Source organism: Sinocyclocheilus grahami, unplaced genomic scaffold, assembly GCF_001515645.1.
Source record: "Sinocyclocheilus grahami isolate Dianchi unplaced genomic scaffold, SAMN03320097.WGS_v1.1 scaffold67.1, whole genome shotgun sequence".
In the NCBI taxonomy this organism is placed as follows: domain Eukaryota; kingdom Metazoa; phylum Chordata; class Actinopteri; order Cypriniformes; family Cyprinidae; genus Sinocyclocheilus; species Sinocyclocheilus grahami.
Genome location: NW_015505246.1, coordinates 159,042 through 172,111, shown reverse-complemented (window position 1 = coordinate 172,111; position 13,070 = coordinate 159,042). Strand labels below are relative to the sequence as shown.

Sequence of the window (13,070 nt, the reverse complement as noted above, 5' to 3'; positions counted from 1 at the left end):
ATTCTGTTGTTCTCTTTATTTTTCAAAGGCATGACATTTTGAAGTCATTTTGAACATAACGTTACACAAATAAAAATATACATTTTACCATACGACTATAAATGACAGAATATTAAGTTATTTCCCCTCGATGGGGAAAAAAATCCAAGTGAACATCAATCAGTACTCAATATTAATTTCAACTGCTTTAAATATAAATGCTGCTTATTTCCTGTGCACTTCAATACTGGTCTGCGCTTGACTGTAGTCGCGTCTGTCTGCTTATTGAGTTTATGTAACCCATCGCAATTTATTGGAACTGTGTGAACTAGAATGGCAGAGAATGGAGACTTTTTTTTTTTTTTAAGCGGATGCATGTCTGTCTAAAATAATCCTATGCATCTCGTGGCGTATATTCCAAGCATTCTGAAGATATACTGAGGGTTTGGTGAGAAACAAACCGAAATGGCAAGTTATTATATTTTATGAAAATCTTGAGTTGCAGTGCGAGGGCGCAGAAGCTCACGCTGCTCACAAGTGCATATCCTTTTGAGATATCAATTATAATCAATTTTAATAAAACACAAGACTACATTATATAACTCTAACAGTAGGCTATTTAATATCTGTTGTTCTCCAGTAGTCAGTCAGAATGACAGTTCTTGAGTGAACATAGGCCAACCCAAGCCAATTTATTATTCTTTCCTTTTTGTCTTAGTGTTTAAAATATTTATTTTGAAACAAATTAATTAATTTCTTAATTAAACAAACAAACATACTTACTGGGTGAGCAGGGTAGGCTTTGACAGCTATCATATCATACCCTGCCATGCCCAGCTGATGCAAAGAATATAATTTATATCTACACAGAAGAAAGCCCTGTCTAGACTCTGCCCCAGTATGAGTTGTGTCGAGCTATTCATTAGCCTGTTTGTTTGATGAAAAAAGATTAAATGTAGTTGCAATAAATGCATTAAGAATTCGTACAACTGCAGCAGTGGAGGACTATTATTCTGCTGCGTGATACTGAGGAAGAACTGATGACGGCACGGTTTGATCTTCGGCTGACCAATCAGCAGAAAGGGGTGTTTAATTCCCGCCCACGTGTAGAAATCAAATATTCAAGCTGTTTATTAATTTTTCCACCCATGAGCGAAAAACTAAAATTTAAGCTGAATTCTCATTTTTCGTTTTTTGGAAAAAAACGAAAAAGGAGCCGTATTCTCATTTTTCTACTTTCAATATTAAATAAAAAAACTAATGATCGAATGATACACGGATTGTTATGGGCCTGGATTTCAATATGTTGAGCTCTTAAGATTGCAGGTCGTTATATACAAGGAACCATATATAATTTCATAGCAACTACAAATAAAGGATGTAAAAAGAAATTATATTTGCTGACAAAATGGGGATCTAAATATTCCTGTTTCACTATTAATCTATTGTAATATCTATTCTATTGATAGTCATATTCCTTGTGCTTTAATGTTGTACCTTGTATTAACATAATTTCATTTAGTTCTTTCATAATTTCTTTCATTCAAAATTCTGCTGAAATACATTTAGGTAGCTATATGTCTTACATTTCTTCCATCTTCCCCTGGATCACCTGTGTCTCCTTTTAGCCCAGGTTGACCAAGTTGACCTGGCAGTCCCTGGAATATTAAAACACCACTGTTAGGATGTCGCTGGAATAGCACAATGATTCGCAGCATCAGATAACAAATCTGTGTACTCACTCTTAGACCTCTCTCCCCTGGTTTACCCGCCAACCCTGATTCTCCCTTAGAGACAAGAGAAACAGAGCAAAATTACATACAAAACACAAACATTATCACAAATACAGGAATGATGAAAAAAAACTCACTGGAATGCCATCCTCTCCTTTGTTTCCGTTTAGTCCCTACAGAAACAAAATAACAGATCAGACTTCCAGACAATAGTTACTGTACTTAGCTATGTTAATTATTCACTAAAATAATTACAATGTCATGAATGATGTACAAATACAGTAGCTTTAAGCAAGTGTGGAGCAGAATCGGAAGACAAGGATTACCTTGACTACTTGTTACTTCAGTAAGAAAGAGAGATGTTAGAAGAAAAACAAGAAAGTTAAATGTTTTTAAAAAAGCACTGAATAAATCTCATTCCCAAAGCAGATTATTTATAAGGCTAAAGTAGAAAGAGCTAACTTTCAAAACACCTGATATGTTAAGGGTGACACACTTATGCCTAACAAAAATGTTAGTTGATGAGCATTAGTTGCAGATGAAGTTGTTAGAAGCAGCTTTAAGTAGTTTTAGTTCATGTACAAATGGGTGCAGACTCTCACATCCTTCCCTCTGGAGCCCATGGGCCCCTGTGGACCAGGACTTCCTGCCTCCCCTCTCTCCCCCAGGTCACCTTGACTGCCCTAGAATCACACAGAGAAAAGACAGGGTGCAATGTATGACAACTTATTCAGGCTAATGCTGAGTCATTTGCATGAACATATGCTCTGGAGTCACTGGAGTGAGTTTTTACTTTACCTTCAAACCAGGTTTTCCAGACAATCCAGTGAGACCCTGTTTAAATAAATAAGCAGTATGTTAAATATTATGATTTATACAACAGCAGCTGATTCTGTATTTCAATTATGTAAAACCAAAGCCTAAAACTGAAGCTTTACCTTAATACTTCTACTGCCTTATAAACTCTGGCATTTTCATCTGGAAATGCAAATCTAGTTTATATAGTGTATGAAGACAAACTTACCCGATCACCCTGGTCCCCTTTAGGTCCAGGTTGGCCAGGCTGTCCTGCTCCAGGGGCACCCTGTGGAATAGATTAGAAAGTTCCAATCATACGATTTGACAATTTCAGATGTACCTTGAAATCAATCTTATAAATTATTTTTATTATTATATTATAAATTTATAATAATAATAATAATAAAAGCTTTTATTTCACAAGTATGTGTGATAAACTTGTAAACTCAATTTGAAGTGTAAGTGTAATTTCTATTTTAAAATGTCCTCACTATCACATCCAGTCAGACATTTCCCAGATGAACACCTTCATTCATTCACAAAACTCACCCTTTCCCCTTTTTGTCCTGCATCTCCTTCAATACCTTTACCGCCATCAGGACCTGGGAGGCCCCTTTCACCCTATAGGAAGAAAAGGAAGAGTTAAAATAGTTGAAGTTTTGAATGGAACTTCAACAGTAAAAATCAGATTTGAGTGGGTTTGTACCATTTGAATGTTAATATAAAAAAGGACTTAACATAAGAATAAAACAGAAATACTGTTATCTGACATAGACAGAGTCTCCGCATTGTTCTCAAAAGTCATACCCGCTCTCCTTTCTTCCCAAATGAACCTTGACAGTCCTAAAAAAGCCACAGGGAAAAATGTCAAGAGGACCATTACAAATTAAATCAAATGTTCATATGAATTTAAAAGCATTACTATTCTGGTCTTACACAGCTTCCTGGTTGCCCTTTTCCACCCTCAGCACCCTTAAAGCAGACAGAGACACATATATAAATTAATTAATTAATTAATTAATAAAATTACAGTACAAGTACAAAATAAAGTAGATATCTGAGAATAATGCTGAAATCTTATCTTACCTTTTCTCCAGGAAGGCCACTACTCCCTGGAAATCCCTGAAGGCACATATACATAATTTACAGCATGCATGTACACTCATACATTTTCACATGTTTTGTGACTTATCATGGCTTGTGCAGCCACTCACCCTCAGTCCTTGAGGTCCAGGGGGGCCTGCTGAACCTTTATCTCCCTAGCATACAAACAAAACCAGACACAAACAAGCATAGCATAACCCACAGCTCTCTAATAAGAATATGCATCAATGCTTTATGCATCGTAGCTTAAGGGCTCACCTTGTCTCCTGCTGGACCTGAAAGGCCTCTGTCTCCCTAAAAAACATCAGAATTATACAAAGGATGATATCAAAATGAAATTAAACATTTAAATAGCTACATTTTTGTAAAATCATTGTTAAGAATTGCTTAAACACCTTAAAATGCTTCGAAATAACCCTGGGGAACACTAAAGAGCACAAGGGATATAGTACAAATCTAGAAACATTTATAAAGAGAGGCTTCCGATCATGCATAGACAAATAGTCACCTTGGCACCATCTGAACCAGGTGGTCCAGTCTGTCCTCGATCACCCTGAAAAAACAATAAAAAACAAAACTTCATCAACTGATTCATAGATTATGCATTCAGAAAGTGTGTTCATTGTACCTTGATGACACAAGCCACAATAAAGTCATGCACTGACTTCTGTTCTTTACCTTACTTCCAATTTCACCAGGAGGTCCTCGGGGACCCTGAAACAAAAATCCACGAATTAAAAAAAAATGAGGAGGAATGTTAGAGCAACCATGAAATATATTAGTGAAAGCATTTCATACCCGATCACCAGGGTCTCCGGTGTTTCCTTGGGGGCCTGGTTTACCCTCAATACTCTCACCCTGCAACACAATCATATAAACAGGCCAGGTCAAGGAAATACATTCATGGACAAGCAATGCTTACATTTTACAAAACACAAACAAAAAATAGCTTACGAGCAATGTAAAAAAAATAATGGCAGAAAAACATACAGATTCTCCTTTGGCTCCTTTTTGTCCAGTCAGTCCTCGTGGGCCCTGAGAACCAGGCGATCCAGGACTTCCCTGAAAATACACACAAATACCATTCGGTGCATGTGATAAAAACTCAAAAACACACATTGAAGTACACATGACCAATTTACAGCAGCACTCACACAGAAACACAGATACACACATTAACATCCATTTACACTGTCACTTTGGCATGGATAATGGAGACACTCACAGGTTCACCGGCATCTCCTTTAGCAGCTACCCCACTACCCACTCCGGGAGGACCCTGTTAATCAGAATAAGACAGAAGAACACATTTATGTTCAAGAAATGTGACTGATTGTCTTTACACATTGTATTAGTATGCCATTAGAGTTCTCGTGGTGCATTAGATTACTTTGCCCTTGCTGAATCCTTAAACAACATGGGACGTTTTAATGAAATGTTAGAGTACTTGCTTCTCCACATCAAGAAATAATGGATTATTGCTTTTAAATTCCCTAGAAATGCATAAAAAATAATTTCATTTATATGAGTAGTGTGTGGTGGACTTCTGAAATTAGGCATTTTCTTTTTTTATTAGTGTAAATTTACATTCCATCTGATTACATGGATTCTAGGTTAAAGGTATATAAAAAGACCATGTACCTTACACTTGGGACTATCAACATGCAATCAATACAATATTTCTGCACATTTACTAACATATGCTTACAAATAGACAAAAAATTTGCTTCATATGGTTACATCTAAAATAACTGATTCTATTAAAATATAGTAGTTTATACACCATTTGATGTCTTATTTTATAATATTTGCTCTGTTTTATTGTTATACTAGCAATTATTTTTCTCTCTCTCTTTTTTTTTTTGGAGAAGCCTTCCCTGGTTTCTTTTGAAGAAGAATTTATAACAACTCACCCTCTCACCAAGGCTGCCTTTTTCACCCTGCAGGAAAATTAAATGAAACACAAAAACAGACAGGTACATGATTGGCTGAAGGTATACGTGAAACTTCAAACAGTGAAAACAATGAATAATACTGCATAACAATATCGATCTAGATAAAAATGCCAGTGGCACGTTCACATATTTTCATAGCTGGGTTAAAATAAGAAAACAAACATGGCGGTGAGATTATCTCTGTGTACTGATAGATATTTGGTTAATTTGACTGCTGTGCAGATGTTTTACTGTAGATCGATCATTTTTATTTTGACCTCTAACCTCACACAATGCCTAAAGAAAGGTGAGTGAGCTCATGAATACATATATAGATAAGTGTTGCGTTCTTCAACTTGGCCATTAAGACCCTCAATATGCCCAAAGTCCACAATGGCATGAGTTCACAGCGAACTACTCATCACTCAAACAGGGCCAGGGACAGGGGCATGCATACTGCACATTTAGAGACACCTTTAGCAGAAAAGGCAATGGAGGATGGCACAAGATTATTAGGTAAATGATTCCCTTAGAATTTTTAACTTGTGTTACTCACATGTCTACTGAAGTTTGGACTACATACCTGGATAGTTATTACTTAATAATAAAAAATAAAAAAAATAAAAGACATCAATAATACTGTCACGAATCCGGTCCATGAACTTTCCTTTTCATTGACTCTCGCACCACACAAACTGTTGCATAGCACCCCGGACTACATTTCCCATCATGCATTGCACTGATTGCACTCAGCACGAATTGCACACACCTGTTTACACTGATTGCACCCAGCTGTTTCATATCACTCCCTCACTATTTAACACTCACTCTGATCCCTTCCCTCTGCCGAGTATTGTTTCAGCATTTATCACTCTCCTAGAGATAGCTACCTTACGGAGCCCTTGCCATAGCCCTAGTCGTTTGTCATAGCCTTAGCCTTAGCCATAGCCTTAGCCCTAGTCGTTTGCCTTAGCCCTAGTCATTTGCCTTAGCCTTAGCCTTCCCGGTTTCTGATCTTCGCCTGGTTCCCTGGATTCACCCCTTTTGTCTTGCCCCTTTTGATTCTGTCTGCCGATCGTCGACCTGTGCTAGCTCTAGGACTATTCTTGTGTTTTGCCCACCATATACCTGTTTGCCCTCATCTGACCCATGCCTGCTGTATGACCACGTCTGTGTCTAATAAAGCTCTGCGAATGGATCCGCAAGTCTCACGTCTCGTCAGCCCCGTAACAAATACTTTATTGATGTCTCTAAGTAATATCTAGAGTTTTGGTATGTTATAAGGCACATGTTTTTTTTTTTTCTTCTCCTTTCCTTTTACTTTTTTTTTTCACTAGCATTGTAAAAGATGGACATTGTCTGTTGTTTGGTTTGTTTATGTTATAAGTGATTGAAATGTCATGGATTTTGACCTTAATAGAAAGTCCAGCAGTGCCTGGCAACCCAGGGCGGCCATCCTGTCCGGACAGACCTCGTGCACCTGGCTCTCCCTTCGCCCCATCCACACCTGGACGACTAGGAGTGCCCTAAAAGGAAAGAAAGACATAAAATAGGTAATGTAATAACCCTGTTGTTTACTTGATGACATGAAGAACTTGTACATGTATATGCTTCTTTCTTGTCATTGTGCAGGTGAGAGTGATTTTCTTGTGTTTCTTACAGGGATCCCTGGGATTCCTGGCTCTCCTTTACGGCCCGGTAAACCTCCTCCAAAAGCAGATCCAGGTTCCCCCTGTAGTAAAAACATATAATTTCTTGAACCAAACAATTGAAGCTCTTGCTGTAAATGCTGTAAAAGTTAATTAATAAATGAAATGCTAAATCAAGGGGTAGAGTAGAGCAGTTAAAGATTAATTTTAATATCACTCTTACCCTTTCACCTTTCTCTCCCTTTAATCCATGAGGGCCTGAAATGCCTGGTTCTCCCTGTAAAACAAAACAGACAAAACATTTAATAAGTGTTTGTGTATGTTTGTCTACACATGTACAGTATGTTAATGAGTACTCACAGGGTCTCCTGTCACACCTGATAATCCCTGAATGCCCTGAATGACATCAGATAAATAACCCATGTTATAAATCAATTCATGAGATCTTTTTAGCTTTAATATTTTAAGTGGCACTGCACTAAAGAGGATTAAAGTAAGAGATTAATTAAGAGAAATTACGAGATTAAGAGTTTTTAGCATGCATCCAGACCTGGGACCGTATTTATCAAGCTTCTCAAAGTGACATTTTAGTCTTAAAGGGGTCATATGATGCAATTTCAATTTTTCCTTTTTCTTTGGAGTGTTACAAGCTCTTGGTGCATAAAGAAGATCTGTAAAATTGCATAGACTAAAGTCTCAAATCCAAAGAGATATTCTTTATAAAAGTTAAGAGTCAACCAGGCCTACCTAAATTGGCTCGTTCTAACACGCCCCCACATGTCTAAGTCACCATGTGGGAATATTTGTATAACACCGCCCAAATGTTCACCCAAAGAAAGATGACGTAACTTTTATTCTCGCTCTAGTATCATTGTTGCCGCCGGCGCTATGTTGTGGAGATGCTGTGTGTTTCGTTGTGAAAGCGAAACTACTTTGTTTGGCCTTCCAAAAGAGGATGATATCCGCTTCGTCATGCCTAGAGCTGTTCTCAAGCCCGCCGTGTGTGATGCTGTGCGTTTCGTTGTGAAAGCGAAACTACTTTGTTTGGCCTTCCAAAAGAGGATGATATCCGCTTCGTCATGCCTAGAGCTGTTCTCAAGCCCGCCGTGTGTGATGCTGTGCGTTTCGTTGTGAAAGCGAAACTACTTTGTTTGGCCTTCCAAAAGAGGATGATATCCGCTTCGTCATGCCTAGAGCTGTTCTCAAGCCCGCCGTGTGTGATGCTGTGCGTTTCGTTGTGAAAGCGAAACTACTTTGTTTGTCCTTCCAAAAGAGGACACGACAAGAAATCAGTGGTTAAGTTGTATTTACAACACTGTTCCAGAACAGTTCAACCCAAATATTCAAATGTGTGCAGCTTTATGGAGGACTGTTTCCTGATCCTGGGAGAGTAGACTACAATGCCGGCTGTTCTGACTCACAGTCTGTAAGTACGTTTTCATATTTAAAGGATTTGCCACTGATGATTCAAACGCGAGTTTTGAGCAGTGTAGAGTAGCGCGCTTGTTTGTAATTTCTCCGATCACAAATGCATGGTTTTATGTTTACACAGCGCGATGCAACGCATAAAAAGACAGTATAAGTCATTATAATCCGTAATTATGTCCCCACTGGATGCAACAAATGCCTCATTTATAATGGGTTTAAATGTTTTTGTCTCGTCGCTTCGGCCGGGACAGAGCGTCACAGTATGGTAAGGGGCGTAACATTTCTGTCACACGCTTGAGGTATTCAGCCAATCACAACGCACTGGATAGCTGGCCAATCAGAGCACACCTCACTTTTCAGACCGTTGAGCTTTGTAAAAATCAACGAGTTTCAGAAAGGCGGGGCATAGAGAAGAAACAATAATGTAGAGGAGTATGTGGAAAATAATGTGTTTTTTTTTACTTTAAACCGCATAAACACATTTCATTACACCAAATACACAAAATAATGTTCTTTTTAGCAGCATCATATGACCCCTTTAAGTGCTGAGAATTCATTAAATTTACTCCTACTTTCAAACTTAAGTATAAAAGCAAGTTATCAGATTTCTTAAAGCTAAGAATCACTCTTTCTCTCCCAGTTATTTAAGACAGCTCGAGAGGTCTCTCAAGTGGTTAGGAGTTGCCAGTAGGGGCTTGTGATGGCGCTGAGGAGACAGAGATGTGCGCGAATCTTTCAGGAGAGGAAGAATGTTCTTGAAATGTTTGACGACGAGCAGTTAATAAAACAGTTACATTTCCTCAGTTATTCAAACAGAAACGAGCAAAGAATATTTACATTACCAAAGAACATCATAACTGACTTCAGTCTAGCGCGAGTATTATGCTCTTTAAAAACACTCCCGACTCCCGTTATAATCAGTGAAGCTATACCTACAATGTATCATGAATAAATGTCTTACCCCTTATTTACACTGCACACGTCTGCAGTGCGTTACGGCTCTGACACGGCCACCGGAGCTGATCACGGCTACTCACCAGCCCCACCGTGGCAAGTTTCTGAAGCGGCTCTCCGCGCTGCATCACTAAAGATAGGCGCCTATATTTTTGACGGATAATAGCAATATAATAATCGTCTTGCTGTTGTCAAAGAAATCAGCAACAGGCGATATCTCTGACTATCGTCGATACACGATGTCGTCAACCTACACTTCGCTTAAATTACGACTGAGATGTTTGATAACTAACTTTTAAGCGCAGCTTTGAGCCAAGAAGTTTTTTTACACTTAAGTCAATTCTTAGCAGCGTTCTTGAGAGTAATTCTCAGAGGCTTGATAAATACTGCCCTGATTATTATGCTATGTATATGGATGTGCATACAGTATATCCAAATACCTGTTTTAACAGTACCATTTAATACAATTACTCATGATTTCATTCTTACTGGTAATCCAACTGCACCAGGACGACCTGGAACACCTGGACTGCCATCCAGTCCTGGGAAACCCTGAAAAAGATGGAGGGAAACAAATAGAGAAAGAGAGAGCATATCAACACTTGTGATCTGTGTGCATATACGTATGTGTGTATTCATATTTAAGTGCCACTTACTCTCTCGCCTTTCTCTCCTCTCACTCCCAGACCACTGCCTGGTTGACCTGGTGGCCCCTCTGGTCCTCTGAGGCCCTCACGACCGGGTAAACCATCACGACCCTATTTAAAAACACACACACACACAATCAGACAGACATTTACTTGAGCAATAATTAATTAATGAATCCCACAGTTTAGATGAACAAACAGAGCTAAATGTGCATGCAGATTAACTTACAGACTCGCCTTTTCTTCCATCCACTCCATCTCTGCCACTCTCACCCTATATAGACACAAAAGACAAGATGCATCAACATTTCACCAGAAAATTACAGCAATTATCAACTCCAACAAGCCAACTTGGAGTTATTATATACAACTACAATTATTACCTTCTGACCCGGTTCCCCTTTAGCACCCTGCAACAAAGACACAGGTCAATCTCTTGTGAGGTGCATATAGATGTACAAATGTAAACACAAATATGTAATTATGTCTTGGTGTTTCTGTATGTGTTAGTCTTTTAAGTACGCACTTACTTGTGGACACTGTACGGTACAAGGCCCTGGCTAAAAGGAAACAACAAATCAAAATCAGTCTTTACTGCACCTAGTCTTCTCTTCGTATCAATAAATACTATCAATAAGGTTTGAAACCACCATAATATAAAAAAACCTTCTGCTGTATCATGAATCTGGTGAGCTTGACAGGCAAAGCAAGCATCATAATAAAAAAAAAATGATGACACGACATTTATGACAGCTCGATGGATGGATTTTATCTGACCGTGACACTAGTCCCGCGTGCAAGGCCACAGAGGAGGTCTGCCAGGTCAGGGTGGAGACCAGAGAGCTGATTTGCGTCTTGAGCATTGAGAAGATTCTGAGTGCTGCCATCTGTCACTGCCGAACGCAGCTCTCTAGAGTCTGCACGTCCAATTCCTACCGCCAACACTGTCACACCTGAGGGACAGAGTTATTACAGTGCTAACTCACTCTTATGGACATGGGACAGAGGAGCCGGGATGGTTTGCTCTGTTTGTGTGTACATTAATGTGCTGGGGCTGATTTTGTGTGGCTTACCATCAGCTCTAACAGCAGCAGCGGGCTGGCTAAGATCATCGGTTGACTTCTCGTCTGCGATAATAACAACCACCCCGGGAACACTATACCTCCGACCTGCTGGTGCGCTCAGCAAAAACTGACGTGCGTATGTCATTGCCTGGCCTACACATAAAAGCAGAAAATATTAGCACACTCACATTCATATAATAATGTCACCGGAATGTCAAATATGTACAGTACATGCTTGCAATTGTTGCAAATAAAACTTAAATATATATATTAAAAATTGTAAAGGTTTCATATGTATTTTATTGCACTGCTTTTAATTTTGGATGGATTTAATATTAAGAAATTATTGCACTACTGTTACATGTTCTCTGTGCCTTGTCTGGACTTTTATGTTGAAGTACTTCCTGTGCCTTGTTTGTAGTCTGTTTGTAGTCCATTTGTGTATTGGTTCCCCGTGATTAGGTTCCCCAGGTGTTTCCCCATTTACCACGCCCCTTGTTTTCTTGTGAGCTTGTTCTCCTGTGTATAAATAGCCCTTGCGTTTCACTTGTGCTTGGTCAGTTGTTGAATGTTATTATGCCGTTGTCTGCCTGTGTTTTGGTTCTTTGTTTCCCAGTGTTTCCTGTTCTTTGTTCACTTGGTCTTTTTATTAAAGGGGTCATATGATGCAATTTCAAGTTCCTCTTCAGGAACTCGAGCTGCGTCGAGAACGCTAGGGGAATGCCTTCAGTGACCCACGCTCTGAATCACATGTGAAATCAGTCCAATAGCTGAGCGGGATGTCACGGCGGATGACGTCATGACCGGGAAGCTATAAAAGCACGTGCGGCGGAGCCAGCGTCAGCTTTCTGTCATTCAGCAAAGCGCTCTGTGCGTGTGTCAGTCATATTTATTGTTGTCTGTCAAAAGTCCATAAGCTCCAGCTATGTCTAAGCTCATGCAAGGACAAAGCATTTCAAGGGCGAGAGCAAGCCACGTTGTAGGTTGTGTGTTCCTCCCTGCTCAAAGATAATGTTATATCACGAGTGGGGACACACCAGCCTGTGCGTGGTTTGCTTGAGAGCGAAGCATAGTTGTTACTGCCTTGCTTCGCTCTCAGAGGGCTCTCTTTGAGGAGGGAGCCTTCACTAGCGTTCCTCGCGGTGCCGGCCCCGCTTTCGCCGAGGTGGAGCGGCGGCTGTGCTCGTGGGTTTCGCGTATGGATCTGCTAATCACCAGATCCGGCGCCCGCTCTCGGGGTTCGGAAGCCCGCGCTGCGGTACTTCCCCCCCGTGGAGAGGGCGCATAGCGGTACTAAGAGGCTCGCTACCTCTACGGAGGTATCTAGAGCAGCTAGTACGGCCGTCCCCTGCCAGTCCGCTGCTTCAGGGCACTGAGCTAGCTGCTCTAAGTGCACTACAAGCCAGTCTCGCGAGACTGGTTCCCTTAAGAGGTCACCTGGCGGTGTGGGAGCCCCTGCCAAGTGTGCTTCATTGGGTCCTGCCCCAAGCAGGCTGTGGTTTAGTATTCCTAGCAGACGACATGGGGGGCACACTAGAGATCAGTCTCGAGAGACTGATTCCCTTAGTAGATTATTTAGCAGCGTGGAAGCTACTGCCAAATGTATCTCAATGGGTCCTGCGTACTGTAGAAAGAGGCTACGGAATCCAGTTCGGTTCTCGTCCGCCTCGATTCAACGGGGCCCCCACGCTAGTGGGTCCCGAGCAGGCTCGGGTATTAGAACATGAAGTAGTTACTCCTCTTAAGGAAGGAGGCCATCGAGGTGGTCCCTCCGCACGAG

General features: G+C 40.3%; 1 protein-coding gene across 1 annotated transcript in view; it reads right to left on the bottom strand.

Annotated features, from left to right (window-relative positions):
- col7a1 (collagen, type VII, alpha 1) overlaps positions 1–13,070 on the bottom strand; it is a 92,990-nt gene that overhangs the window by 46,588 nt on the left and 33,332 nt on the right. Inside the window, exons 28-56 of the mRNA XM_016272084.1 lie at positions 11,300–11,443; positions 11,004–11,179; positions 10,757–10,786; positions 10,610–10,636; positions 10,456–10,500; positions 10,236–10,337; positions 10,069–10,131; positions 7,558–7,593; positions 7,421–7,474; positions 7,209–7,280; positions 6,961–7,074; positions 5,528–5,554; positions 4,840–4,893; positions 4,605–4,676; positions 4,413–4,472; positions 4,293–4,328; positions 4,123–4,167; positions 3,873–3,908; positions 3,725–3,769; positions 3,597–3,632; positions 3,447–3,482; positions 3,318–3,353; positions 3,060–3,131; positions 2,737–2,796; positions 2,511–2,546; positions 2,315–2,395; positions 1,850–1,885; positions 1,722–1,766; positions 1,566–1,637 (exon numbers count right to left, since the gene is read on the bottom strand). Coding sequence (XP_016127570.1) covers positions 1,566–1,637; positions 1,722–1,766; positions 1,850–1,885; positions 2,315–2,395; positions 2,511–2,546; positions 2,737–2,796; positions 3,060–3,131; positions 3,318–3,353; positions 3,447–3,482; positions 3,597–3,632; positions 3,725–3,769; positions 3,873–3,908; positions 4,123–4,167; positions 4,293–4,328; positions 4,413–4,472; positions 4,605–4,676; positions 4,840–4,893; positions 5,528–5,554; positions 6,961–7,074; positions 7,209–7,280; positions 7,421–7,474; positions 7,558–7,593; positions 10,069–10,131; positions 10,236–10,337; positions 10,456–10,500; positions 10,610–10,636; positions 10,757–10,786; positions 11,004–11,179; positions 11,300–11,443 — 1,748 coding nt within the window. The remainder of the gene's footprint in view (positions 1–1,565; positions 1,638–1,721; positions 1,767–1,849; positions 1,886–2,314; positions 2,396–2,510; positions 2,547–2,736; positions 2,797–3,059; positions 3,132–3,317; positions 3,354–3,446; positions 3,483–3,596; positions 3,633–3,724; positions 3,770–3,872; positions 3,909–4,122; positions 4,168–4,292; positions 4,329–4,412; positions 4,473–4,604; positions 4,677–4,839; positions 4,894–5,527; positions 5,555–6,960; positions 7,075–7,208; positions 7,281–7,420; positions 7,475–7,557; positions 7,594–10,068; positions 10,132–10,235; positions 10,338–10,455; positions 10,501–10,609; positions 10,637–10,756; positions 10,787–11,003; positions 11,180–11,299; positions 11,444–13,070) is intronic.